At 41.3% G+C, this 16,676-nt stretch overlaps 1 protein-coding gene across 1 annotated transcript in view; it reads left to right on the forward strand.

Annotated features, from left to right (window-relative positions):
* Positions 1-16,676, forward strand: part of RYR3 (ryanodine receptor 3) — a 446,068-nt gene that overhangs the window by 91,949 nt on the left and 337,443 nt on the right. The window contains exons 11-13 of the mRNA XM_064291963.1: positions 3,769-3,843; positions 5,097-5,253; positions 15,915-16,088. Coding sequence (XP_064148033.1) covers positions 3,769-3,843; positions 5,097-5,253; positions 15,915-16,088 — 406 coding nt within the window. The remainder of the gene's footprint in view (positions 1-3,768; positions 3,844-5,096; positions 5,254-15,914; positions 16,089-16,676) is intronic.

Consider the following 16,676-nt stretch of genomic DNA (forward strand, 5'->3'; position numbering starts at 1 on the left):
CTGTCAAAGGTCATACAACTGACCTATTTCTGACAGGAGTCTAGAAGGCTGAAGCTGCTGAGTCTCCATCCAGGGCTCATTCCTTATTTAATGTACAAAAGGACCCCTACAAGCAACATGGTTGAACATATTATTGTACATCTTAGAAACCATCTCTTGGCAGCACATATCCCTTATAGTTCTGAGTCTCTTCCTACCTACTCTGTCCTCAGGATAGCCCTTCATGGGAACAAGATGTGACCCAGAGCTCTAAGGCATGTACGTACAGCACAGGTGTATGTCAAGCGCAGTGGTTAGTTCACTCTCTGCTTCCCTGGCAGTGGTACAGTGGGTGACAATTATCACTGCATAGGGAAGCTAGGCTGACCTGATTTCCCTTAGAACTAAGGAGTCTCTACCCTAAATAATATCGTGTGACCCTATTCCATTGTGGTATTACTTTTCCTTTTTAATAAATACTGAAACTATGCAATAGTACATGTACCATCTCTTTAATATCTTATTCTGCTGCATCAAGGGGAATGTTCTCAGTCATCCATAGTTCTCCCTGGGTAAAGAACTGAAGCTTTCAGACTGAGTTTTCAGAATTGTCTGCATCTAAGGTGGGACACAGGAGAACTTCTCTAGTTCTTTCTTCTCATTCCCGTTCTACCTTTAAAGGTAGTAATTTGGACAAAATGAAATACTAATCATGTCACAATGGCCTTTGCCCTTGCAACCTGTCATTCATACAGAGCCAAATTTGTAGCATCTGTACGGAAACTGCTTGGAGAAGCTTGGCATTTGGTGGGCATTGTGTTGAATGGTTCAGGCATACCCTGCTTATGGAAGGGCTAGACAAGTGCTGGGGAGTAAAAAGGGTAGAGAGAAGTTCTCAAAACAGGCATAGTGAAGTGGACATGCATGCCATCACTGAAGTGAGAGAGCAAGTGGCCTTCTCTTGGCTGAGAATTCCATGGGGTCTAATTTGTGTTTTGGAAAGAAGAAATTCACAGATAAACATAAGAGACCTTACTCCTTTCCTTTATGCAAAAGCATAAAGGGGATGAGCCTGGGGGTGAAATATTCAGTACACTGGAACCTGAATTTTTGTATCATCTTGTCTGTCAAGCAAGTAGAATGCCTGAGTGCTGTTTGAGGTCTTGGTTAGGTGAGAAGTAAGCCTCATTATTGTCTTCTGTCTTCAGAACTGACCAACATGGCCAGGAATACTGAAATTTGGAGTGCATAAAGAAATAGGAAAAGGAGAACATGCTGAAAGACCCCAGCAGCAGCCAAGACACACATGTGACCAATTATCGTGGTGCTGACTATCCTGGGAAAATCATATTATTCCTTCTAAAGCCTGAGAGCAGCCAGGCTAGGCAGAGAAGCTGACTCTCCCAGGGTGGAAACCCAAGATCAACAACCTAGCATTCTGAGCTCTGATCCTTGGCTCTGCCTCTGCCTTGTCAAACACCCTGGAATAAGCCACTTAACCTATTGAAGCCAAGGCTAAACTGTCAGCCAAGCTTTCAGAAGCACCTCACCTCACCGCCCACTCTTCTCCTCTCCTTTGACAATTGTTTTAGAGAACAGGAACAGGTTGTTTCAACCTCTGTAGCCTCATGAGGTTAAACGGAGAAAACCACCCAAATGTCCCAGGTGGGCAGGATGAACCTCTCAAGAATCCTTCAGATGTTAGAAGCAAGCAACCCACTAGCTCTGGCTTAGATGCTGCCTCCTCTGTGACCTGAGATGAGCTGCCTCACCTTCCCTCCCCACCTCAGAGGCCCTTCCAGAGCCTCACTGAAGGGGAGAAACAGTGAAATCTCAGCAGATTTTCCTGAGTGGTCAGGAGGTCGGTGCAGTATCATTATCCTTCTGGGCCTGGCCCAGAGACACCTGAAATGTTATAACTCCCACAAAGGATTTTCTTCCCTAATATTTATTACATAGGTCCTAATAACATGTACATTTGAAAATGGTTTAGAAATGTCCTTTATAATCCCACCATCAAGAGTTAACCACTGTTAATGTTTCATTGTATTTCTGTGCACGTTTATAAACATTCATCTGTATTTAAATAAAATTTGGATATATCCAAAACATCCTGTTTTGTACATCCATGAACATCTTTCTGTACATGCATTACTTAAAATGGCACATGAAATTCTCACAACCATTCTAGGACATGAGTATCCTTATTAGACCCATTTTACAGTTGGGGCAACTAAGGCCCAGAGAGTTGAAGGGATTTGCCCAAGGCTGCACAATGAACAGATTCAAGCTGGGATCTGTCTGACTCCTGAGCCCCTGTTTTCAACCATCTCATAATTATTTTACTCCTCCCGAACAAAATAAATACACATTTCCACATCAGTTCTGTTAGTTACCTATTATCTCAAAATCTAGATCAAGATTCCTCTAGGGCTTGAGTGATTCAGTTGATCCGTACATACCCTCTATGGAGGAGGTGGGATTTTAAATTCACTGAATTTAAATGCAGTTAAACCATCAGTTTTCATCAAAGGTCAAAAGATTCTTAAGAAGTGGTTGGATTCAGTATACTGAGTAATCGAGGGATCAGTATTGAAATTAAAACTAATTCACTTAATTCCACAGACCCTGTGTTACAGGGAAGTTGGCCCCCGTTTTACAAGTTATAGATTTTGTGAATCATTAGAAAACCATCAGACAAACCCAAATTGAGGGACATTTTATAAAATACCTACCCAGTAACTCTCAAAACTGTCAAAGTCATGAAAAGCAAGGAAAGACTGAAAAATTCTCATAAGCCAGAGGAAGCCAGAGAGACATAATAACGAAATGCAATGCAGTATCTTGGATTGGATCCTGAAGCAGAAAAAAACAAGACATTAATGGAAAAACTGGTGAAATTAAAAATTAAGTGTAGAGTTTAGTTAGCAATAATGTGCCAATGTTGGTTTCCTAGTTTTGCCAAATATACCGTGGTAATGTAAGATAATAGCATCAGGGGAAACGAGTGAAAGTATATGGGAACTCTTTGTACCATCTTTTTAGGTTTTCTGTAAATCTTAAATTTGTTCCCAAATAAAAATTTTATTTACAGAACACATGAAAACATGACCCATAAATGCAGAAGACAGAAGTACAGCAATAAAATTGTAACCAGAACAGCTTCCAAAAACAACAGAAAGGAGTTTGCACTACACTGCATATAGTGTTTGAAAATACAAATACATTGTTAGAAGGCATAAACTGCACCAAGGAGCTCAACCTGAAGGAATTAGAGCCTTCTGTATCTGGTCTGGAAACCCTGGTGGCATAGTGGCTAAGTGCTGTAGCTGTTAACCAAAGGGTTGGCAGTTCGAAACCGCTAGGTGTTCCTTGGAAACTCTATGGGGCAGTTCTACTGTGTTCTGTAGGGTCACTACGAGTTGGAATCAACTCAGTGGCAATGGGTTTGTTTCTTTGTTTCATATCTGGTCTGGTGTTGTAGGACTTGGCTATTTTGACTTTCATGTCCTTATCTCCCTTTTTTTATTGTACCACCTGATGGTCTCCAAGTGCCGATGGGATGTGTGTGTGTGAGAGAGACAAGCAGTTCCCTCCCTTTAGAAGCTGCAGTCCCTCATAAGAAAGTGAGACTGGGAGAGGGTGCCTCCCTGTGACTCTTCAGGTTCTGCTGACGCTTTGAGAACTTGGAAGAACAGCAGGTCTGAGCAGCCACTGCAGGGAGCTGTTCCCTGTCTAGTGCTGATCAGGGTTATGGACAGTGCAGCTAATCTCCATCTCTGCTCACAGGCGGATATTCTATGAAGCTGGGGGAGCAGGAACGCGAGCCAGGTCTCTGTGGAGAGTGGAACCCCTTCGGATAAGGTAAGGGAGGGTGTAGGTGCTGCCCTTGGCAATATTTTTGCTTTCCAGTACAGTCCATTCTCTTAAATGCTTCATTTGTTCCACATCAACTGGGAAACTCTCAAAAGTCTGTCGGCCCAGAACCAGCAAAACTTCTAAACTATTCTATGACAGTTCTTTGACTTAACTTCTTTACCCATTCGCGCGCATGCACGCACACACACACACACACATTCTGATGCATCCAGATGTTTTCCTGGCTTAGTCATTTACATTTCTTTTTCCAGCCCGTTAAAATTCTGAAAGTGAAACACTCGTGCTCACAGGATATTAGGCCTTGATTCTTGCTTAATGGACTTTCTAAAAAGTCAAAATAGGTATGTAGATAGAGTTCTCGTTCTGGTTGTTTGTTCCTTTCCACAGAGGTCTAGACAGAAAGAAATTTAAATATTTTATCAAAGTGATTTGTATTCAGTGGTGATCCAAAGAGTTGCATAAAGTAGGAAATCATTTTAAAATCTGATATCACATGTGCATCTCTTAAACATTTTATTCTAACTTAATAGATAAATTTTTAGTTCCAGGTTATTCAGTGGATAATTTTCTATAACTAGCGATGGCTTTTGTTGAAGGCCAGTCTTTGATGAAGCACCTTAAAAAGATTGGTATTCAACATGGGATCTTCCTTATCTCACCCTTTATCCTGCTCTACTTTTCCCATGCCATTTCTCACCTTCCTGCCACAATATCCCCTTACTCATTTGTTTTTATTATCTACCCGTCCCCAGCAAGTGGAAGTTGCACAAGTATTTTTACTATTTCTCTTAAAGGCAGAATTCTCTGTGGTCATATTTGTGTTCAGATAGCACAGTGGAAAGGGCTTTGCCGTAAGAACCAAGTTTACCCTTGAAAGGCAAGCTTCTCATTTCTTTTTGTGGTTATCTGCACCAAGGCACTTAAGCAGAGTGAAGGAAATTTTGGAAAGTTGGGACTTTCAGTGACATTTAAACCAATATTGACCTGCTCTCAAGCTCACGTTCCTTGTTGCTATCATTAAGGAGGGCTGGAAGAGCACTCTAAGTCATATGCATGCTGAGTTATAGGCAGGGTGTGAAATCATAGAGCAAGCTAGAAGACTGGAGCACTGTCCCTTAGGGGATGAACCCCAGAAGGGCTATGGGTCCACTAGCATGTGTAAGAAAAAGCACAGGCTAAATAACGAAAACTGCCTATTTTTGTGTAAACTCAATGTCTTGTCTGTTTCACTTGCCCAGCTGGAGTGGCAGTAACATCAGATGGGGCCAAGCTTTCCGACTCCGGCATCTCACCACAGGCCACTACCTGGCCTTGACAGAGGACCAAGGCCTCATACTGCAAGACCGGGGAAAGTCAGACACAAAGTCCACAGCCTTCTCTTTCCGGGCATCAAAGGTAACGTATGATTCAGTGGACCGTGACCCTCTTCTAAAAGTGAGTGCACTGAAACCCACAGTCAGAACTATGACTGCAGAGAAATGAGGCTGGAACAACATGTGGCTGGAAATCGGACCTACAATGAACAGTGCCTTCTTTGATCTTTTGAATTGAGTTCATAGAGGAATGTGTACCTTGGATGAAAGTTGGAGGTTTGGGTAAGAGGAGAGTGGAAAACCTTGGAAGACAAAGAATCACTGGAATGGGCACTGTTGCTTGGAGGCTAATGGAAAATACTGTTTTACTTTAGTAACTTCTAGGTTCTGTGAGTTGGAGTCAACATGAAGGCAATGGGTACGGGTAATTTCTGTGAAACACGACGCAGCTAAAGGTGAACTACACACTTCACTCCTATAAAGCGATGGTAATGTAGAGGCGTGAGTTTCAGTGCTGTTTTTGCTGGGTGCCATCGAGTTGTTTTTTGACCCCATGTGACAGAGTAGAACTTCCTCATAGGGTTTTCTAGGTTGTAGTCTTTATGGAAACACATCACCAGGTCTTTCTCCCACTAAAGCACTTAATAGGTTTGAAACACCAGCCTTTCTGTTAGCAGCTGAGTGCTTAAGCACTCAGCACTCCTTAAGTGTGTTTAAATCAAGGAAGTGATTTCTCTGAGAAAATGGCAGAGAACAGACACAATTCTTGCTCTGGGCATGGTGCTCTCTTGCAGTTATTTGCATTATACACAGACACTACTTACTTGCTCATCCTGTTTCTTGACTGTCTCTTCTTCCCAGATCTCTTAGATCAGTCAGATCCACCCCCAACTTTCATTAAGAGTGAATATTATGGGAGTTTGGTTAACTCCAGACATGTGGCTTTGCCATTGAATGTGTGTATAGACAACTAATTTTTTGAAAGTCTATGTCTTTGATGTCCAGCCAAGCTTCGACTGGAAAAGTCAGAGCTGGATCTACTTGGATGGTTAGAATTGCATGCGGAGCTACCTTCTGACAGACAGCTGAATGCTCTGTCACTTTCTGATTGTTCTGGGAAGCTCACCCAGACATAAGAAGACGTACACACAGTTATCAGGAAGTCTGCCCCTCCTGAGAGAACGTTCAGCAGCAACTGCGTGAGCTTCAATTCTGCTTTCATTTTTCTTTGCTCTTTTCTAGAAATGGGCCTCGATTTGTTTTCTTAGCACGATTTCAGTGAAGCATCATTGGTGATTCTGTTCGTGTAGGACTAGGTGTGAAGCTGACAGCTGAATTTTTTATGGGGCATCTCTACTTCCTAATGTATCAGGGGAGACCATTCTCACAGTACCGCCCTTCTTTGAAGAATCCTTTTCTCCCTCTTTATAGTCATTTTGGGTAGATAATCCCTTTGGTATATGGGTTTTTCTCCCCAGAACTGCCCTATACTTGAATGAGGCTTTCCCTATACCTGTATTTCAGACATTAAAAAAATGTAAGCCTCCTGCCCATATCTTCTTAAGTTCCTCTCTCATTTCGCCTTCCATCTGGCTTCTCTCTGAGTGATGTGTTGGCTCGTCTTTGTTCTGGTTTTCTGAGCTCATCTTCTTCATATTACCCTCGCCTTTTTTTTTTTTTTTTTTTTTTTGAGGTTCCCAGCACAAGGGCAATTTTAAATTCAAGTTAATATCTATTTAGTAAAACATTTTGGCCTCCAGGAAGTAGTTAAGGGCAAGCGCGACTTGTTAAAAGAACCTCTGAAAGAAAGCAACAGGGCAGTCCTAAGAACAGGGACACGCAAGATCACATTCTTCCCCAAGAGATATCTTGGATATGAGCAGGAGATTGGAGGCACAGGGAGGAGGTGGAAGATAAGAAAGTGAAAAGTCATGGCTAATGGCCAAGGAAGTGCTTTTCTCAGAATGCCAGCTTCGCCCTTCCTGATTTGAGCTCTTTATGCCTTCCTCTGTAGCCCACTCTAGATGTGCCGCCCTGGGACAGAACAGTGACACTGAGGCCTTCACCATTTCAGAAAGGGGCTTCTCTTATAACAGCAGGGAATCCAGCAGCCTTCCAGGCAGCTGGCAGGATCCTGTTCCAAGGGGACGCCTCCATCCCATCCCTTTCTTGGCTCAGGCTATGGAGCGGGCTCAGTGCTATGCCGCGGTCTCTGGAGGAACCAGAAAAGCTCAGAGCACCACAGACAGTCCTCATAACATTCCTTCCACTTGGCACCATTTCTGGCCTGCAAAGCCCTTGTGCCCACAAAAGGCCATTTCTTATCTCCCCAAGTCCCTCTGGTTCCATGCACAGGGAGGCAGGCAGCTTATGGCTGGAAGGTCATAGTGGTACCATGGGGGCCGCTGGCATAGCAGAGCGGGTTGAAAAGTCACCCGTGAGTCACATTGTCCCTGTGCAGTTGGCAGTGTGGTTACATTTCATTGGCATCAATATGTTAGAGGTTTTAAACAACCCTCAATGCAGCAGTATTCAGCCCAGCTACCTTCACTTTAATTTGAAAAGAACAAATTAAAATCACCTAGGCCCCATGGCAGCCAAGATATGGTGATGTTCCTGCAGGAAATCGAGGCTTCCTTGGGACATGGTGTGGGCAGGGAATTTGGCGTCTTAGACCATAAAGCTAAAAAACGGGAAGAACGTGTGGGAAGCACACAACTCTGCATAATCAATCCAAACAGCTATTAGGAAGGAAGACTGGGGTCCCCCAATTCCACTTTGGGCCTCCTGGCTCCCCCATAAAAATGTATGGGTATCTTGCTCAGCGCAGGCTCTCCTTCTTAAATGCCCTTTCTAGTATACTTCCCCGTATTGGATATAGTGATATCGCCTAGTAGAAAGAGGCTTGTGGCTGTGTTTTTCCACACTGTGAGGACATTGAGTCATCTTGCCTGCTGTCACCCATCACTGGTGTTATGTGATAGAATAGACAGCAGACTGTGACCCCAAATAGCATTTCGGGTAGTGGCAAAGGAGTTGGGGGATCTTAGTGGAAAGCCTGAGAGGTGGAGACAGTAAGAGGTATTGTGAATTGCGGGTGGTCATCTAACCCTCTCTGTATATTGGGGGATCTGGAATACAGTGAAAGAGACCCCTAGGAGGAGCACTGTTTGGGCTTCAGTCATGTGTTCTGTAAGGATGCTGGATTAGCTGGGCCATGAGTCATTTGGTGATGACTGGCTTCCCACCTCACATTTTCTATCAAGTTGTATTAGTCTGTGACAGCTGTGACTGCTAAATCAAGGGCTACGGGATAGTTGAAGGTGTGTGTTAGCATCATCAGCAAGCTGCCCTTACAAGGACAATGGCAGGTGCCCCTGTGAATCCTGTTTATGTGTGATAAGATGGGGGTGTGTCTGTGCCTTGCTGGAAGGTGACCAAGCACAAGCACTGACTGCAGTTATTGGCCTGGGCCTGGCTCAAACAAAATCAAACTGCGGTCTTTGGGCAAACTACATGAAGACATGTAGAATAATGAGCAGGGTGTGATCTTGGTCACAGGTCTTTTCCCCCTTTCAGCAGAATGACTCATGCCATGTGGAGGTATGGGATGTATTGCTGCCTCTGAGATGTAGTATCACAACTTTATTCCTTTACTCTGGAAGTTGCATGGTACAGAGCATGGATTTGAAGCCACCAAGACCTGGCCTTGAGTTCCATCCATTCTCTCTGAGACCTTGCACACGATTCTTAAGCTTGAGCCAAGAATGCGTTTGAAGTCTGTTGTAAGAGATTTTTGCCTGCCCTTCTGCCATATCTATTGCTACTCACTTGTGGCTGACTTGAGTTCCAGCATCCTAAATATTTACTGGTCGTTGAATATGCTACTTTTATTCTCACCACCAAACTTGTGTCTAGAACATCTCTTACTCTCAAAACACCTCCGCTACTGAATTCCTTCTATTTTCAGACAACCTTCAAATGCCCCTTACAACATTAAACCTCTCCATCAGTCCTCCAGTAGGTCCCTGTTCCTTATAGTCATCAGTCACTAGACCAGGAGCCCCCAAATGACACAAAAACACACACCTTTTTTTTTTTTTCCCACCTAGCACCTAGCACAGTGTTTAGCGTGTAGTAAGTTTGAAAATTGGTTGCTGAAGTGATACATAAATATGGTCACACTGAAATAGTGAAATCCGTTTCATTTTAACCTCAACAATCTTCATAGAAGTATTTTGTCGTCATTGTGTAATCGTTTTGCTGTCCTATTACCATCTCTATAAAGGTTCAACAAGAGAGATTCATTTTATTTTGACATCTAAGTCAAATTTCCGTGAGCTGGATTTCACAAAATTTTTCCACGGTCTTGACATTGCAAGGCCATTCCCCAAGGATTGTCAGATAATGCAATTTAATATTTACTTTGGTATGGCAATACTATCTATTTAGATGTCATGTCTCAGTGACAGTTTACGACACTGAATTCCTTTCAGGAGAGAATGAATTAATAATGTTAAAGCAAGCTTTTTTACATGTAGCAACATATTTTATAGCTATTCTTAATGACTGTACAATAAATCTTGAATGATTGAGATAGAATCTCAGACTTTACCTATTTATATTATCTCAAAGCATAGTGTTAACACTGTTCCTGATTAGGGGAAATTTTTGTCAAAGTATAAAATGTTAAATTCAATTTAGTAAACATTTATCAAATATCTACTATCCACTAAGCCCTGTGTTCTTGACCAAACACGTCTTTCTTTCTGCATTTCAAAAACCATCTGCTCTCTCTGCTAGGTGTGGAAGCCTCCCTGTAGTCTGTGCCTCCTCGTATCCTTTCAGTTCTCAGCAGATCATATGGTGGACCTTAACAAAATGGTGGCTGGGCTCACGGTGCATCACATCTATGAAAACATTGGCACTGAAGTAATGCTGTTTATGGTAGTCCCTTCCTTGTTATGTCTGTTCCCTCACCAAATTATCAGTTGAGGAAAGGGGTAAGGGTGGAGCAGAGGAGAGAAGAGGGGAGGAGAGAGAATACATTGCTTTACGTTTGAGGTATCTAGAGACAAGTCCATTTCTACAGTTTAATTTATATTTTTTAAATTTAAATTGAAATACTTTCCCAAGTCTTCGTTGTTAAGAATAGACAAAGTAGAGAGGCCATCTAAGAAAACCATGGACTTTGAGGTTGAGCTTCAGAATCCAATGAGTTGAGCTTTGGGTTGGCAGCCTGGTTCTGCCATTTGTTGTTCAGTCTTAATTTTCCTTTTTGCAAAAATGGGGATGAAGGAATGTATCTTGAAGGATTGTTGTGGGAATTAAATGACACCAGGAAAACTACCTGAAAGTCTATTTCTTCATCTATAAAATGGGAATAGTACTGCCTGCCTCAAAGGGATGGTGTAGGGATGAAATGAGAATGATCAGGACACACCCTAGCACAGTAACTGCTACTTGAGAAATGTACCTTCCCTAACAAGGGAGAGGAGTCAGTTGCCTCCAGAATGCTGTACATGCTGGGGCTTTCCTTCCCTCCAGCCCAGCAGAGGCTTTACAGTTAGCCTCAGGTCTGGCCAGGCTCCTAGCAGGGTTTTGCAGTGGGCGTTTATTAAGGCGTACTAAGACGGTTTATTCTAGATGACTAATTTATAAAGCGACTATGCTGATGTAGAAACAAACCCAAAGGTGATTTCTCCAGAGACTCCTAGTAAGAAGTAGACTAACCATGACTTCTTTGATAGTTCAGCCCAGCGCCCATAAGTGGCCTACATCTTCGCACGTTTACCTTTCCTCTGAAACATTTTTGAGTGCTTATAGTCTATGTTAGAAAGGTACTTTCTTGATTCTTGTGAACATAAGTCATTTAATTGTGCTAGATAGCCAAAAATTTCACTCTACTCAGGAAAATGAATTTGGACCTGCCCTGTCCCAGGTATCATGCTTGATATTAATGCAGCAGCTTATCATTTAGCCATCTCTATTCTTGCTTCTTTTCAATTCATCATTTACACCACTGCCAGAATGATTATTCTAAGGTGTAACCCTGTGTCATCCCCTTGCTTAAATTTCACAGTGGCTTTCCATTACCTATGCTGACTTTGCTCAAAAGGGCTTCCAAACAATGATTTCATGAAAAGCAGGGAGGGGGAAAGCAAAATACTGTAGAAAGCAAACAGAGTTCAACAGGTTGTTTTGTTTACTTGCCTTTTACTTTAGGACTCATAGAGTTTATACGGTCTTAATATTCACTCCAATTCTTAGAAAAATTTGTCCAAAGCTTTCTTTCCTCACAGAAAGTCTCTTAACATTGTAAATTTGAGAAACATGAAGCTATAGGATAATGGTGGACTTCCATCATCCTGCTTGCCGCACTCTGGGGTTCATGTTCTTCCTCAAGAGACACTCTGTCCCACACTCTGTCCTTCTTACTAGAATGCCATCCCCTTCTTTCCTCCCTCTGTCCTACCTGAACATACATCAGGTGTCAATCTTGTATAAAGCCATCCCTAACTCCCCAGGCATAGTTGGTTATTCTCTCTTCCAAACTCCAGTTGTACCTTGAATATAGATCACACCACACTGTTGTCAGTATTGCTTTGTATGCATGACTCCTAAAATTTGTATGAGCCCAGAGCTACATTTTCATAAATGAATAGCATATGTTTTCAACTTCAACTTGAAAATAGCCTTTAAACAACTGAAATGTTGTTATAATTAGTTATTTAACTGTGATAATGGTAGTAGTAACCATTCAACTGATTACGTTCAAAAGACAAATAGGCTTTGGAATTACACTTGATTTTGAATTCTGCACCATTACTTACTTGCTATGTTGCTTTGAGCAGATCGCTAGACTCTGTAAGCACTAGTTTTATCATCTATAAAGTAGAAATAAAAACAGCAGGGTCACTGAATGGTTTAGAAAAAAATGTTTGTAAAGTGCCCACGCAGCTTTGTAGGCCCTCAGTAAATGGTGTTGGCATTGTAATACACTTTGCACAATACTTGGCTCAAAGTAGGCACTGGATAAATACTAGTTCCAATTCCTTTCCTTTTCCTTCTAGAAATCTTAACCCAATCTGGAGAGGAGCAACTTAATTATCTAAGCCAAATACTAAGAAAATAATTATGATGTGGTCACAGTATTTTCAGGGAAGGCAGGGGAAAATGATTACTATTAACCTGCAACACATTTAGGCCAAGTAACTCCTTCCTTTTTGGTATCAGCTCATCATCTAATAGCAAGGTTGAGAGAGGTAAACAAATATAGAAATTGGTGCCCTCAGAACAATAAAGTAAATTATTTACAGACTATTTTAAGCAAAGCGCTATGTGGACTACGAAGACAAACAAAACCAAGCCTTCCCATCAGAGAGTTTTCAACCTGGCAGGGGGCATGAAGTGTGCCAACAAAGGATTCGTATGGTAGAAGACGGTAGAGCCTTAGAGAGGTGAAGCACAGCGCCATGAGTACAGAGAAGATGTACAGGTGTCCTCCAGCTGTGGAGCTGGGAAGGCTTGAAGGTTGAGAATTAAAGATGCAGAAATGGGAGAGGGGATTCCAAGCAGAAAATGTAATGTGAGCAAAGGCCCAGAGGAAGAGAAAGTTTGATGTGTTGATTCAACAGTTTATGGTCCAATTTGGTCAGTGTATGGTATATAAGAACTGTAGAAATGTAATTGTATTTTGTAGGAACTTGAAAGTTTTTAAAAGGAGTAATTGGATTAGTCCTATTTAGGAAGGTTGCATTTCTACAATAGGATAAGTGCTTCTGGGGCCATATTCCAGTGAAAACAGAGAGTGGAACATTAGCTCATGTTCAAGTGAAAAGGAGATCACCAATCTGCTGCTAGCCAAATCAAGCTGCTCTTTTGTTGACCTCTTTCATTTCCTTACTGATTTATCATTCCTGTTGTTTAGATTTAGATTGGGTTGGTTTGAGTGTTGGCTTTGTTGCTATGTTTTATTTTTGTTGTTGTTGCTGCTATTCTTTTAAATTAAAAGTGGCTACTGCAGTGACTAAAGAGCCCTGGTGGTCAATAGTTAAGCACTCAGCTGCCAACTGAAAGGTCAGCAGCTCGAACCCACCAGTGGCTCCGTGGGAGAAAAGACCTGGCCATCTGCTCCTGTAAAGATTACAGCCTAGAAAACCCTATGAGGTGGTTCTATTCTGTCATATAGGGTTGCTGTGAGTTGGGATTAACTCAACAGCACACAACAACATTGCATGACTCCCAGAGAACTTTGGAAGGTGATGCTGTTTTGTAAAAGCAAAGACACACAGAGACCCCATTCTGTAGAGAATAATGACCCATTTATTTCAATGACTCTAGAAAAGCAGATCCTTATATTCATATATTATGTATTTTTTTTTTTTTGGTAATGTCATGTTTAGATGAATGAAGAGTGAAAATAAATGAAGTGACCATCCCCACTGATCATCTGAGAGCATGCATTACTTTAACTACAAGCTCTTATAGATCACCATGTTGTTTGTCATTGTGAGTAGCTGTTGAGTCAATTCTGACTCATGGCTGCCCCATGTGTGCAGAGTAGAACTGCTCTAGAGTTTTCAAGGTTGTGACCTTTTGGAAGCAGATCGCCAGGCCTATCTTCCAAGGCACCTCTGGCTGGGTTTGAACTGCCAGTCTTTCAGCAAGTAGTAGAACACTTAACCAAAAGACTAGCATAGCTAGTCATTTTTTTTTTTTAATAATTTTTATTGTGCTTTAAGTGAAAGTTCACAAATCAAGTCAGTTTCTCACACAAAAACCCATATACACCTTTCTACACACTCCCAATTACTCTCCCCCTAATGAGACAGTCATATTTTAACAGTTATAGTATGTATTATTTTTATTTCACTGTATTGGCTATGGTTAGAGAATAGCCTAGAGCTTAAAATTTTGTGTCTTTTAAGTCCTGTTACTGGCCTGAATGTCTACAGGACTATGGCTATTTCTGAGATGAAAGTCAGTTCAGTTTTGCAGAATAAACGCATTCTTGACCAATTGCCTATAAGAAAAACCCTAATATATCAAACTCTCTTTTCCCATTAGCTTTTGTTATAAAATCGGAAAATTGTTCCTCTGAAAATGTTCATTTTGAAAAATAAGTCTTGTTTAACAACTCAGCCACTGTCAACAAACATATTTAAAAGACAAAGGATTTTCTCATTAAGTATTAACCTTGCTCAAAATGACCCTTTAAATGAGAGCAGAATAACTATTTTGCTTTTATGAAGCTTCGCAGGAAAAGAAATACGAGCTGAAATGAAAAATACATTTGAAAGAAGGAACTACTCAGCTATATATATTTATTTTTTTAATATGCATTTATTAAGTAACTGTAGTGTACTGGATTCCCTATATTAGAGATCTAAAATTAATTGAAATGTGACCTGTGTCTCTGATTCTTTCTAGCAGAGAGAACATGTAGTTTAAACAAACACATTTATGATAATGGTGTGCTAAGTGCTCAGTAGAGGAATGAGTCTGTGCTAGGGAAATAGAGCAGGAGGAACTAACTCTGCCTTCACTGGGAAGGGGACATCTGAGCAGGGCTTTGAAGAATGAATACGAGTTTAGAGTAGTAGGAAGAAGCACAGACTCTGGAGCCGAACTTCCTGGGCTTAAGTCCTGGCTCTTTTATTCCTTTTGAAGTGATTTGGTGGCAAATTACTTCTTTCTATGTATCTTTGTTTTCTCATCTGTAAAACTGGCATAATATTTGTAGCTCCATTAGAAGCTGTTATGAAGAGTTTATACATGTAAATAATTTAATACATTGACATGCACATGGTAAGGAATTAATTCACGTGCTGCTGTCGTTCCATTATTAGGGATGAAAGGAAGCTTGTGGCAAGCAGAGGGAACAGCGTGCTACATTTTTTAGTCCATAAAAACTTGAAAATGCTGCCTAGCTAATAGCTTTTACAAATGAGCAATTGAATGTCAGATGCAGAGAAGAAATGGAACTGAAGTAGATTTAGCATAGAGCCACAGAGACCTTGATTGAAGAGGAAGAGACAGAGTTACCAGGCGTCAGGGGTCTACTTCGGGATGCATTCTGTGACAGGCACTTTAGGTTGTCACCAAGAAGACATCTGATGGACAGTAACTTCCTTTTGCACACTGGAGAATGGACTTAAGTGAAACACTGATAATTGAAGAATGAAACCCATTTGCTGTAACATATAACTGAGGAGACCCTAAGAAACTAATACACAATTTACTGCCTTTGACTTAAGGCACAGTATCCCTAGCTACTCTAAGAGTCTACTGATTCCCAGAAGAGATATTCACATCAGGTGACATATATTCAAAGCTCCTGAAACAGGGTATTTGTATAAGGTAACCATTAAAATTATGGAAAGCTCTACTTTCTGAAGAGAAATTAAATGGTTCTTTAAGGGTTATTTATCCTAGGTCGGAATGAGAGAAGTAAAAAAATATAACTATAAAATCAGGACAGAAGAGAGAACTTTCCAGCTGCCTCCTTTTCCCAAGGATTTAAATAATCGCCAAAGTAGCTATAACTTGAAATGCACCAATTTCATAATTAATAGCAGATAAGGGAAGCAAGCCTTTCTGAAATCCTGGCTGGGACAGACACATCATGATTATTTGGGTAACTGGTCCCTGGCTTATAAATTCCGCAGAGGTGATTTGTTTTATATATTGAGTTTCTGTTCAATCAGACCTACCTACATGTGTTTCTTTTTTGTGAAATAGGAAATCAAGGAGAAATTGGATTCCAGCCACAAACGAGATATAGAAGGCATGGGGGTTCCAGAAATTAAGTATGGAGATTCCGTCTGCTTTGTCCAGCATATTGCCAGTGGTTTGTGGGTGACCTACAAAGCACAGGACTCCAAAACGTCACGCCTTGGACCTCTGAAAAGAAAGGTGAGGGGTCAGAAAGTCAGCCTACAGTTGTTTTACCCTGAGATGGAATCAACTAGGCAGCCCCTGTGATCGTTTTGAGGATCAGGTAGACATGATGTCTTGCTTCTTGCTATTCTAGTTATTCTGTGACAGATTGTATGCAGTTCTTCTGATACATCAGCCCAGTGTGGTTGCTTTGCCCCATATTCCGTGCACATCCGGTTTAATACACAGCAAATCTTCAAGATGGCGGGGCGGGGGATTAATACAACGTGCTCCAAAATCTGATCTAAATGCCTTTTAGTGGATGTGCTGTTAGGGGATTATCCACATCATTGTTCCCTTCATTTAGTTGGATAATTGAGTTATTGTGCAATTTCTATAATATAGATCTCTACGGAGAAACTACACGTTGCAACAAGCCCACAGGAACCAATATGGAGAAAGATTAGTTGTTATGGAGCGGTGCTGTATCCACAGAGAATTTATCCAGATTCGAGTGGTCTGTCACAACCTGCTACATTGGGAAACTACCCTAGATACATGAAGCATGTTTCTTACCAGAAAGTCAGTTGCCTTAATTTTGTTTCTTTTGATAGGAACCAGGAA

Source organism: Loxodonta africana, chromosome 10, assembly GCF_030014295.1.
Source record: "Loxodonta africana isolate mLoxAfr1 chromosome 10, mLoxAfr1.hap2, whole genome shotgun sequence".
Taxonomy (NCBI): domain Eukaryota; kingdom Metazoa; phylum Chordata; class Mammalia; order Proboscidea; family Elephantidae; genus Loxodonta; species Loxodonta africana.